This window comes from Nyctibius grandis, chromosome 4 (assembly GCF_013368605.1).
Source record: "Nyctibius grandis isolate bNycGra1 chromosome 4, bNycGra1.pri, whole genome shotgun sequence".
NCBI lineage: Eukaryota > Metazoa > Chordata > Aves > Nyctibiiformes > Nyctibiidae > Nyctibius > Nyctibius grandis.
The window spans coordinates 60302556-60315308 of NC_090661.1; the positions used below are offsets into that span (position 1 = coordinate 60302556).

General features: G+C 41.2%; 1 protein-coding gene across 1 annotated transcript in view; it reads right to left on the reverse strand.

Annotated features, from left to right (window-relative positions):
• Positions 1 to 1044: 1044 nt before the first annotated feature.
• BEGAIN (brain enriched guanylate kinase associated) overlaps positions 1045 to 12753 on the reverse strand; it is a 167228-nt gene continuing 155519 nt past the window's right edge. The window contains exons 7-9 of the mRNA XM_068399420.1: positions 11328 to 11435; positions 5754 to 5837; positions 1045 to 2499 (exon numbers count right to left, since the gene is read on the reverse strand). Of these exons, the coding sequence (XP_068255521.1) occupies positions 1129 to 2499; positions 5754 to 5837; positions 11328 to 11435 (1563 nt within the window). The 3' untranslated portion in view covers positions 1045 to 1128. The remainder of the gene's footprint in view (positions 2500 to 5753; positions 5838 to 11327; positions 11436 to 12753) is intronic.

Sequence of the window (12753 nt, forward strand, 5' to 3'; positions counted from 1 at the left end):
GATGAAAAAAGGGCAACTGTGGAAGGTAACAGTCCTAAAGACCTAAAAGATTGTGTTAAGTATGTGCGTAATGGAGGAGCAGTTTTCAAGTAGTTTTCAATTTTCTTTTCAGTGAGCAGAGCCCTGCCTAGTGAATTCAAGCTTGTTGATAAACAGTTTGTTTTCCTTGTTTACTTTCCACAGGCTGATGAGAAGCTGTCCTTTCACACCCAGGGGCCACGGACTGAGAAACAGTGCTCTGGAGCTTACAGAGAAAGAGAGATTCCTTTAGAAAGCAATATCTGAACCAGGAGCTTTACTTATTAACTTTTGCCGGACTGACGCCACCCAGAGCAATCCCCTGTTCTATTGTCCAGGGTATGTTTTAGTGAAGGAAAAAAACCAACCCCAAAATATGTCCACTGGTGTCTTTTATTAAGTAATGCAAAATACAGTATTAATTATGACACTGCATGCATTTTAGACAATATAAATGCAAGCCTACAGAAAATGTGACAAAGAAACCCTCAATTACTTTTGAGGTAGTATACAAGGAAAAATAGGAAAGCAGAAACACAGTGGATTAAAAGAACAAAATATTAGTATCACTTTATGCATACATTAGTCACTCATAAATACATTTGTATGAAATAATAACTTAAGATACAATTCCTTTTTGTTAAAAAATATACTTCTTCAAATTCACTGTTCTTGTTTGTTTTGTTTTCACATGACATTTTATGGTATTTTGTCAGGTGGATTTATTTTTTATCACCGCCGTCATGACTTTACCATTTTCCTCCAAGAGTTTAGGCACAGATGGCCTCATGCACAAAAATAAATAAGAAACCTGCTTGAAGGGAAAAGAATTCTCCTCAAATAGCTTAGGATAGTCTAATAAATACCATTTTGTTTATAAAAATATTTCAGGTTTATAAAAGAGGGGAGGGATGGTCTCCCACGTGGAAAGGATGTTAAGTGAAAAGTGCTCTATAACATTTTTGAAGAGACTTTGTTTTAAACATATAGTACCATTACGAATATATATTTTATAATAATCCTGTTTCTTAGAACCTTATTGTTCACTAGAAGTATCAAATGCTGTTTTCTTCCTTTCCTTTGTAGTCTTATTGCCGTTTTGGAAGATGCCTAGTTCAGAAGGGTTCCGTATAATTGTGCTTTTGTAAGGCTGTCCTTCCTACTCAAACCAGTACTCCCAGTCCGTTGAAACTGCTGCTGTTTGCTGTGAATACCCGAATGGCTTCCTTGCTCCATGGAAGACTGGTGGATTTCTGAAGCCTCCATTGAACTCTGATTGAGGGACTCTGCTGAGCTGTTGGGGCTCACGTCCACATATTCTCTTTTCAATACAGGGCTATTTTCGATGTTTTTGCTACTGCATAACTGGACGGTGATCCTTTCATTCTTTTGGTCTCTTGATTCTTTTGTTTTGTAAGTGGGCAATTTGTCCTGTTGACTAGTGCTGATGTCAATATTCAGGCCACTGTCTGTTCTCAGGAAGCAAGAATCCACAAGTCTGCTTTGGCAGATATCATCTCCCTCTGAGCAGCTATCTGCTTTGTAACTAGCATAGATGGGGCTTGTTCGACTGTCTCCCTTCTTAATAGGGCTGCTGTAGTACTGCTCTGAAAAACTACAGGGTGACAGCCTGCCAGTGTTCCTGTAAGAGTACACACCAATGTCCTCCACGCTCAATTGCCTCCATTGCCCAGGCAAGTCTTCTTCTGAAAGGTGGGTGCTCCTGCACTCGTTCCTGATTTTCTGGTTCGCTAAAGCCTGCTGTGGTGTTATGGCTGAGAAATGAAACGGTTCGTTTGCATAAGGAGGCAGAGTCCTAGTAAAAGTGGGCGAGTTCTCGTTGTCGTCAGCAAGCTCCATGTGCTGCGCAGGTTTGGACTTGGCGAACCTCGGACTTCCCTGATGCTCATAACCTGCAGGTGACTTTCTTTCAAACAGTTCGTCTCGGTTGCTCATGTAGATTGCTTGCTGAGAGGCTGTCAGAGTGTTGGCTTGGGCATTCTCCTTCTCCTCGGATGTGACGCTGAAGCTGGAATACGAGCTGGAGGTTGGCAGAGAGGTAATGTACTCTGGGAAGGCTTCGTGAGAGAAGCTGGAATGGAAACCATCTTCTTCGATGGTGCTGTCCGTTGAGTTCTGGGACCGCAGGAACCCTACATCTTTCACTTGCGTGTCCACGCTCTGCCTCCTCTCCCTCCTCCTCTCCTCGGGGCAGTAAAGGGCAGTGTCACTGCAGTAGATGTCCGACTTGTACTGGGGCCTTTGTCCAAGTTTTCCAGCAGAGTCCTGAAAATTGAGATCCCTTGTAGACGGGCTTGACAAGTGTGAAGACAAGCTGTTTGGATCTGGTTTTTCCAGTACTTTGGCAATGACACAAGTGGGTATGCTGTCAGCGTAAGATGTGTGGCACAAGGGGACAGAAAGGCTGCACCCGTGTTTTTCCAGATGGATGCTGACTCTTTCCTGAAAGTCAGATGGCAACTGTAACATAAAGAGATGGCAAAGGAGACAGGAGAAAAAGGTGCATGTCAGTACTGGTGTCTGCTTGGGATTATACAACATTGACAGATGTGTGCTGTTTATGACATTATATATCCCACTATATATGGTTCTTTGACTAATGTGATGGCCACAATCTTTGTGTATTTCTGAAAACAAATGTAATCAAATGACTTTAATTTATTAACATTCAGAAATCTTCATCTGCTTCCCTTCATGGAAAACACTGTGAAACTGAAATGTTTCCTTCCAAGTTATTTCAGGTTGGATAGGAATGATGTAAAAAATATAGTAAACAATGATCTTAAAAAGGCAGGTAGGGAATTACAGCCTACAGCAACACTTTCCGAACTGTGTGCATGAGTGCAATTTGCAGGTGGATTGTGAGGGTATGGAGGTCTCTGCTGGGGTGAGGAAAGAGGAGGAAGAGATCAGGTCTATTCTGTTCTTCTTTTGCCTTTCTTCGAGCTCATCTTGCCTGCAACCCAGTGCCAAATAGCCTCCTGCCCTCCAGCATCGCATTTGATAAACAATGCTATTTAAAGAGGCAGGAAAGTTGGTTTCACTGACACTTAAAGCAATGGTACTGGCTGCTATGACAGGAGTGTTCCTGTGCTGGGAAGACGCAAATCAAACCAGCTTTCTTGCCCCAGCATTCGGACACTGCTTGTCAGATCGACCATCCACATAAGCCTCAACACTTTTACCTCTTCCAGCAGCTTCTAGCTGACTGCTTTTCTAGTTTCTTGCTACACTGACAGAAATGCAAGCTAAGACTTGAATTTACATTAAGATTCCTGTGACAGACTAGTCAGAATTAATCAATAAGTCTGTTATGCATCAGAAATCATATAGTTTTTGGAGAAATTCAGGATCCGCTCTGTGGATGGTGGTTCCACCTGCCATTCTGTCATGTGGACCAGAAGAGATTGAGAGACCACATTCCTTGGTGTGGCTCGAAATTTTGATAGGTAATGCCTACGTAGGTATCACCTAGCATGCTTGCCAGTCAAATTTTATCTGCCTTTCTCATTTCAGATCTCTATCAATGATCAGGCAGGGATATGATAGAGAGCTGCGTGATGGCTGTCTCTCAGTATTTCTTGCTGGAAATCAAAAGAACTCATGTTCGGACTAAGTTTTGAATTTGTAACTGTGATAGCTCCTTTGATATCCATGTTGACTTATGCCACTTAGGAATTTAGCCCTTGACTGCTTGGCTGAACTCTGGTTTACTCAGCACTTTCTTTTTATAACTAGAAAACAAGTTCCTCTTTACCAAATAATCAGTGATTACCCTTACAGCCCTAATAATCTCCCTCCCTCCTTAACTTTCTTTCTCTAGAGGAGAGAGCCCTACAAATACTGAATTGACCCCCACTGCCCCTCTATTTTAGGCAAGAGAAATTTAAGGTGCCTGCTCCTTGCAATGATCTCACATTGTATAAGATATGAAGCTCTTCTTTATTTTCACCAGGAAGTTTTAATATTTGGTTTAATCCTGAAGACTCGATGTATTCAAAATATGGCATGTTGTGAAATGGCATTCTTGTTAATGTGGAGTAGGATGAGTGCTTTTTCAACCAACAGACCTTCCAGGATATTTTGGATTAATCATTATGTTGTTAATTAGCTCATGTCTTCCATTGGAAATAAAGAGTATGATATTGCCAATCTGCTGGCAGACGGCTATATTAGTCATAATAAGTGCAGATGCAACAAAGATTGAATAAACAGGTTGTAAAATAGGGCTGCTGTAAATTGCCAAAGAAATGAGGAAAACAAATACAGTTCTTTTAATGTGAAACTGCTGTCTGGGGCAGCTACTATTTTAGTATCCTGTTTGGTCTATTTTATACATATTATTTAGATTATGGAATGCGTTAAGAAAAAATCACATTATTTTCTGGGCATTGCTCTGGAAACTGGAATTGCTAAAATGATATTGCTGTCACATTACAATATTGTACTATAGTTTAGGCTTCTGGATAATATACAATACTTTGTCAGGCAATATTTGCATTTGTAAGGAATTATTGGCTGTGACAGCACATTCACACTTGCTAAACTAATAAATATTTGGACTTATGAGTGGAGACTTTGCCTATTTAACTGAGTTTATGACAGTCTGGGAAATTGTGGGGAGATCCCACATTTGCGACAGTTTTCTGCAAGTGAACCACTAAGCACTTTTAAGATCCTAATTCTTGCTAACAGGTAGGGTGCTTTGAAGTGTGAGTAATGTCATGATAATTCCTGGATGTGAATTGCTAAGGGAAGTCAGTTACTAGGAAAAAAGTAATAGGACCAGGATAATGGTTAATTTGGAAGTTCCGTCTCAGTTCCAGAAAATCATTGCCCGTTTGACAGAAGAGTCTTGCTCTGTCCTTATTTACCAGGGTTGTTTAGTGCTCGGGAGCAGTCTACCAGCTTAGAAATGTTTTTTTACATTCCACATTCAATTTTGCATTATTCCATTGCAGAATTGCACAAGAGAAACCATTTAGGGGGACATTAACCTGATGGGACTGATGAAGGGAAGGCTTTTCTCTGTGACATTCACCGAAGCAATACACATGAGGAAGGTGCTATTTCTTTGTGTAGGGCCTGAATCCCTAAAGACAGTCTTGTTCACTGAGATAATATTTGCCTACCCTTTAAGGAGTCTGTTTCTCAAGCCTAGTTTCCTTGGAAGCGAGGATTATTAATTAAATTTTACACCTTGGAAATCAATCATTCAGTGCTTTGGTTGCTTTAGAAAAAGATATTTGTTCTGTCAGTCCATTTTTAAATTTGGGTTTAGAAATTAGCTGGACTGGAAAATAGCTTCAGGGGGAAAATTGATTATATCAGAATCTCTGATGCCTGCAACTTGTCGATTCCCTGCTCTCACCCGCCCATTCTCCCCCAGCATTTTGCAGTCTAGAGTTCTCGGCACTTTGGTTTTGCTAAAACCTTTATTTTTCATGTGATCAGCACAGGCCCATTCTACCGGATAGCCGAGGTTCTGGGGAAGAGAGCACCTCCAAGTGCCATCACTGGCTGTGATTTTGTCAGCACCTCCCTCAGCTGCACAGAATACCAGCAGGTGCACAAGCCCTCCTGTTGCTTAAAGGTGGTGGTGGGGGAATCAAAGCCTTAAGGGCAAACAAGTTCTGGAATTGATACATGTAAAATAAGCTGTTTTCCATAAAATATTTATTTCTTTGAATATTCACCAAGTTCGGTCACATTACCTCAGAAAGCTTATGTGCCCTGTTGTAATTCTTGCTGCACTGGAGCAACTGAGCAGCTAAATTGCAGTCCTTCCTATAGAGCTCCTAGAAAAACAAAAAATAGCCTGTTTTTTAAAGTCTGCAAATAGCTTGTGGCTTTCAGTATTTCTCCCATGTCTGAGCAATCTTTTAAAAATTGACTTTGGGGAAATTTGGAGCAAACTTTAACTTTTAAATACACATTTCTTGCATGTTTCTGAGATGTTTGCCCCCTTTCTCTGTGAGGGCTGATGAAATTACTAAAAAGAAAATTTTGAGAACTCTTACTACAGAACAGTAAACTGAATTTCAAAAGAATGATACTTACCATTAGGAACTGGACTTTATACTGTTAACATGCATGGCACTATAAAGGCTAAAATAAAGATGATCTTTTAAGCAAAAAGAAAATTTAAGAACAGACAATTTTTCCTGAGTTTTATCCAGATCAGCACTGAGATACTTTAGAAAATGCTGAAATAATCTTATGAGACTGTGGGAGAAATTCACTGCAGAAATACACATTGTTCTGTAAAAGGAAGGCCTTTGTCTCCTTATGAAACTTTCTTGCTGGCTCTTGGCTCCTTTCATATCTTGCAGAACGCAGCTATACAAATATATTAAATCTCACTGCAAATATTTGGTGCTACAGAAAAGGATATTTTTACTGGGTAAGAAATTACCATGAGAATTCCACACAGGGAAAAAGAGAATTTAAACAACCACTTATACTATTTTTGTATTGAATGGCTCCCACAGACTAATGGGAAAATTCCGCACATAGATTTGCCCTTCATCTAAATTTAATTTAATATACATGACTGTATGTATTCCCCTAGCCATCGGGCAAAAAGACCGGCCTGGTTAAACAGAGAACTTAGGCTAGAACTTAAGGAAAAAAAGACAACCTACTTGCTCTGGAAGAAGGGTCGGGTAACTCGGGAGGTCTATAGGGACATGGCCAGGTCGTGTAGGGAGAAGATTAGAAGGGCCAAAGTTCAATTAGAGCTTGGTTTGGCTGCTACAGTCAAAGATAACAAAAAAAGCTTTTACAAATACATCAACAACAAAAGGAGGGTCAAGGAGAGCCTCCACCACTTGCTGAATGAGGAGGGTAGTGTAGTGTCAGGGGATGAGGAAAAGGCAGAGGTGCTCAATGCCTTCCTTGCCTCGGTCTTTAATGTCAAGACCGGTTGTCCTCAGGAGACTTGGCCCCCAGAGCCTGAAGTTAGGGACGGGGGGCTGTGTGAACCTCCCGTAATCCAGGAGGAGATGGTTAGTGACCTGCTGTGCCAGTTGGACACCCACAAGGGCCCGGATGGGATTCACCCCAGAGTAATGAAGGAACTGGCAAAGGAACTTGCCAAACCACTCTCGATTATCTACCGGCAGTCCTGGTTAACTGGAGAAGTTCCAGCTAACTGGAAATGAGCAAATGTAACGCCCATCTACAAGAAGGGCCGGAAGGATGATCCAGGGAACTATAGGCCTGTCAGCCTGACCTCGGTGCCAGGCAAGGTGATGGAACAGATCATCCTGAGTGCCATTACACGGCACATGCAGGGCAATCGGGGCATCGGAGCCAGCCAGCATGGACTCATGAAAGGCAGGTCCTGCTTGACCAACCCGGTCTCCTTCTATGACCAAGTGACCCGCTTAGTAGATGAGGGCAGGGCTGTGGATGTAGTCTATCTAGACTTCAGTAAGGCATTCGACACTGTCTCCCACAGCATCCTCCTAGACAAATTGGCTGCCCGGGGCTTGGATGGGTAGACTCTTCAATGGGTTAAAAACTGGCTGGATGGCCGAGCCCAGAGAGTGGTGGTGAATGGGGCAAAGTCCAGCTGGCGGCTGGTCACTAGCGGTGTTCCCCAGGGCTCAGTTCTGGGGCCGATGCTGTTCAATATCTTTATAGATGATCTAGACGTAGGGATTAAGTGCACCCTCAGTAAATTTGCAGATGACACCAAGCTGAGTGGGAGTGTCGATCTGCTGGAGGGTAGGAAGGCCCTACAGAGGGATTTGGACAGGTTAGATAGATGGGCCGAGACCAACGGCATAAGGTTCAACAAGAACAAGTGCCGGGTCTTACACTTGGGCCACAACAACCCCATGCAGCTCTACAGGCTGGGGGAAGAGTGGTTAGAAAGCGGCCCGGTGGAAAGAGACCTGGGGGTGCTGATCGACAGCCGGCTAAACATGAGCCAGCAGTGTGCCCAGGTGGCCAAGAAGGCCAATGGCATCCTGGCCTCTATTAGGAATAGTGTAGCCAGCCGGTCTAGGGAAGTGATCGTCCCTCTGTACTCGGCACTGGTGAGGCCGCATCTTGAGTACTGTGTTCAGTTCTGGGCCCCGCACTTCAAGAAAGATGTTGAGGTGTTGGAGCGAGTCCAGAGGAGGGCAACCAAGCTGGTGAAGGGTCTGGAGGGTCTGTCCTACGAGGAATGGCTGAGGGAGCTGGGGTTGTTTAGCCTGAAGAAGAGGAGGCTCCGAGGTGACCTTATTGCAGTCTACACCTACCTGAAGGGAGGTTGTAGTGAAGTGGGAGTTGGCCTCTTCTCCTGGGCAACTAGCGATAGAACAAGAGGACACAGCATCAAGCTTCGCCAGGGGAGGTTCAGGTTGGACATTAGGAAGAATTTCTTTACAGAAAGGGTTATTAGACATTGGAATGGGCTGGCCAGGGAGGTGGTGGAGTCACCATCTCTGGATGTGTTTAAGAAAAGACTGGACATGGCACTTAGTGCCATGGTCTAGTTGACATGGTGGTGTCAGGGCAACGGTTGGACTCGATGATCCCAGAGGTCTCTTCCAACCTGGTTGATTCTGTGTGATTCTGTGTGATTCTGTGTAACTGTATCCTTCAACCAGTATCTTGGAGGTAAGAGCTGTATGTTGCTTCTCCTGATCTAGGTGGGCATAGATGAGATAGGCAAAGCATAAAGGTACTATGGACACTAGGCTGTGTTAAATCTGTAAAAATTACAACATGTTTATAGAGAAAAGGTGTTGAATACTGAAATTATTTGAATTTTCTCTGGCACTAATGTTATAATTTTATTGTATGCAGGTTTTTACTGTTCCACTTGTTCTTTTACAAAATGATAAAGACATTTTCTAGGAAAAGGAAAAGTGGAAATTCCCTCTGTTTTGAAACACCATTTTAAAGGTATTCTGTAATAACAAATGCAACAAGATGTTCCTGGGAGTCTGTGAGGCATGGGGGTAGTAAATCGAGTTTTCCTATGATCATTATTTCATTATATCTTCATATTCAAGAGCCTTTATGTACTCTTGGTTTGTGGGGGTTTTTTTTTGTGTCTGTGAGCTTTTATACATTTCACTTCTGCCTTAAATGGGGAGACACATTTATGTAAGTCTGAAATTTTGTATTAGTACACACTATTTTTATTCCTGAAAACAGATGCAAACAGTAGGAATCCAAGAATCCAATTTAGAAGCAAAATCTGTTGCATGTGCATGTGATTCTGACATGCTACATGCACGTTAAATGCATAATATATTGCTGCACAATGAATAGCACAGACAATTGCTGCACAATGTGTAGCACAGGCAAGTACTCCAAGTGCTGTATGGCATTACTAGGCACACAAAAATGAAATCACTCCAAAATCTAATCCTTTCTTCAGAAGCTGTGAGGCTCTGTTTCTGTGAAGCAGTTGTCATGGAGAGTACAAAAAAACATTTCTGACACTTTATTTTTAGCAGCTGTAAAAATTACTACAGAGAAATTACATGCAAGTTGAATGTGCCACGTGTACTTTGTTCTCAACTTGCTGGGACACGCCATGCAACTGGAGTTACTTTCTGTCCTGTAATGTTTATCTCAATGGAAACTAGCCACCTCTGTGGCAATTAGAACAATAGTCGGCAGTTAATGCCAGAAGTGTTTTCTATAGTCTAAACCATGTTTTTTCATCAAAAGCATCATTTTACATATCTGTCAGAAGAATAAGGGGAAATATAATCGAAGGAAGAAATATTGAGAAGACAAAAACGTGTTCTCCCCACGTAGGATTCCTCAGTTTAGCGCTGTCTCTACTTATTCGGTATAATATTAATGGTTTGTTTCATTGTTCTTTATTTTATAATTTGGAATTTAACCTTTACTTTCATTAGTGATGCTATATAACTAAGGCAGAATTTTGTCTGTGAATCGACCTCAAGTATGAAGAAGTGGTACTATTATTTGAGGTTTCTGGACCATGTTCTAATGTTCAGAGTAGTTCAGGATAATTCTTGGAAGAAGCCTACTTGGTACTCCAGTCCAGTCTAAACTGCCTTTTAAAAACTATGTATATTGAAAACACTTCTTCAAATATGGGCTCAAACCTGACTCCATGAAGTAGTGTGAATGCATTAATACTTACTGGGAGAGTTTTTCAATTTTTTTCTCCCTCTATTTTAAATCTGAAATAACTCCACTGATTTCAGCTGAATTAGTCTGGATGTATACCTGTGCTTCTAAAACCTAAATGTAGCTCATTACATTTACCATGTTCCATTTATTGCAACTATTAGAGTTATGAAGTAACTGTTGTTTTGGCACAATTTCTATAAAAGTCAGGGCTCAGATTGTGAACTCTTTGTTTCCGTTGGAAAGGTATTAATCACATAGGCACAATTCACATCAACAGGCGTATTAATGGGATCAAATGCTCCCTGCTATGATTAAGACTTCATATGAAATATGGGAAGATTTAATGTAAGATGCTGAAAAATAAGTGCTAAGAGAAACATGTCTTGTGTAGATGAATTTTTTATTAAATGACTAAGGAATGGCACAATAATGAACTAAATGCCTGCAATCTTCTTTCTTTGCTGTCTTTTTAGGTTTGTCCCTGGAAGGTTTTCATGAGCTTGGTTGCCAGCTGCAGTACGCATGCCAGTTTTCAGCAGTGTTTAATGAGATGCAGGGTGACAATCACCAGAGATGTTCCCTGTTTCGTTTCGCAGAGAGATAGGTAAGTTGTTACACATGAACGACAGCTGGGAAAAACCTGGCTTCTGCTCCCTGCAATGATCTGAGTGACCAGGTTGGGTCAATCCTACCTTCTGCTAGCAGAGCTCACTTGTGCCGGGCATCCCATTTCAGGGAGCAAAGACTGAAGGATCAGAGGGACTGCAGGAACTGTAGGGCTCTACCTTGTGCTTAAAATCCGTGTGATGAATTCTCAGTCCATACCTGTGCCCATATAATAGCTTTGAGCATGTGTTTCCACCAGTTTGCTGTACTAGACTGAAACCCGTGGCAAAACCAATGTGGCAATATTGCTATTTCTTAGAATTTTTTTCATCAGTTTTAGGTTAGACATAAGGAAAATAATATCAATGAAAAGTCTCACCCCGACGCCATTGCTTAAGGAGAGATGAATTTACAGAATGATGGGAACACCAAACATGAATTTTAACTGTCAAGGTGACAAGTTACATTTTATGTAAAAATAAGAAATTATTCTATAATTCCATGGGAAGTGCATGGCATAATTTATTTCTGAATATAATCTTAAGATGTATCCATAATTAAATACTTACATTGTCTTCTGACAACTTATCTATTGTCACCTTGGCCTCTATTAAATGATTATTGAGTGCAATTATTTCATGGCTCAAAGCCCGTTTTTCCTCTTCGTAATGTTGACCCTGTGTAGAAAATGGAGTAGTCAGTATTTTTTCCACTGCCAGAATAGTTCAGAAAAAGACCCAAAGGCTGATGTCATTCTCAGATCCAGGGAAAAGCACAACAGACCAATATTTCTTTTTTTTTTTCTTTTTTTTTCCCTATTTTTTCGCTATTTTCGTGCAGCAGATGAGGCAATGCACTTTGAAAATATGGAGGTCAAAGTGAGCTCACATTAGGAACATTCACAAAAGGCTCTAGCTATCCTGTGCAAAAGCAGTCGATTGAGCACCAGCTATTCCTTCGTCACAAGGCAGGGTTTCTAACCTGGAAGGGACTTGAGCTGCTCTTGACTTTTGCTACATTAATGTTTTACTTAGGCCATTGGCTCCCATAGAAACATTAATTCCCATTGTAAACAATATTTATAAAGGCAAGTAGCTGTGTTTGAGCCAATTTCTCTTCAGCTGTTTAAAAGCCCTGACTGAGGTGGTTCATTTCTCAAGATGAGCGTTTGCCTGATTGTGGGGTTAACACTCATTAGCAGAATGTGACCCACTCTGGATAACAGGAAAATAGTTTGATTCAAACTTCTTGCTGCCCCCTAATTTAATCTTGTTACCAGTATGCTATAACTCTTTATTATAAATCCAAAGAGATCAGCAGGAAAAGTGTCACTGGCCTCTCCCATACTGTGTCCCACCTTCATACTGCAGCGTTTATTGTGCTGCCACCTCATATATGAAACATTATTTTGTAGCAATCATTTAGAAACCTGCCTCCAGTCTTATGTTAGTATTAAAAAGTATGGTAGTTTGTGAATGCTCTAGCTCACATCAAGGCACCTTCCTCACACTCAGAGTTGTACAAGACCATGATAACAGGAAGGTTTGCTAATTATCTGGAGGGATCTTTTAGAAAGCAGTGTTACAATAAGAACAGTAAGTAGCATAAACTTTAATGTACGTTTGTTCTGTTTTGCGAACGCAATGCAGTGACAAATTCACAATCTCACTTCCCATTCTAAAATTGTTAGAGTAGTTTGTGAAGGACTTTCTCCAGCAGATTGATTGTATTAGCTACTGAAATTTCCCAAATGCCATATTGCCACGGTCACACAAAAATCTTCCATCAACACACAGTCAGCATTGTCAGCTAATTGTGTTTTGTAGTCCAAATGAATATCAAGGTTAATTACCCAGCTGCAAAACACCAGGCTATATTAAAGAAGGGTGATTAAATTGGAAGCAGCAGCTCTCATCCTAAGTTGCTATTTAAAGAAAAACACCTCAAATGGTCTAAGCAAACCCACGGCTTGTTTTAAACAGGGCAGATATGATT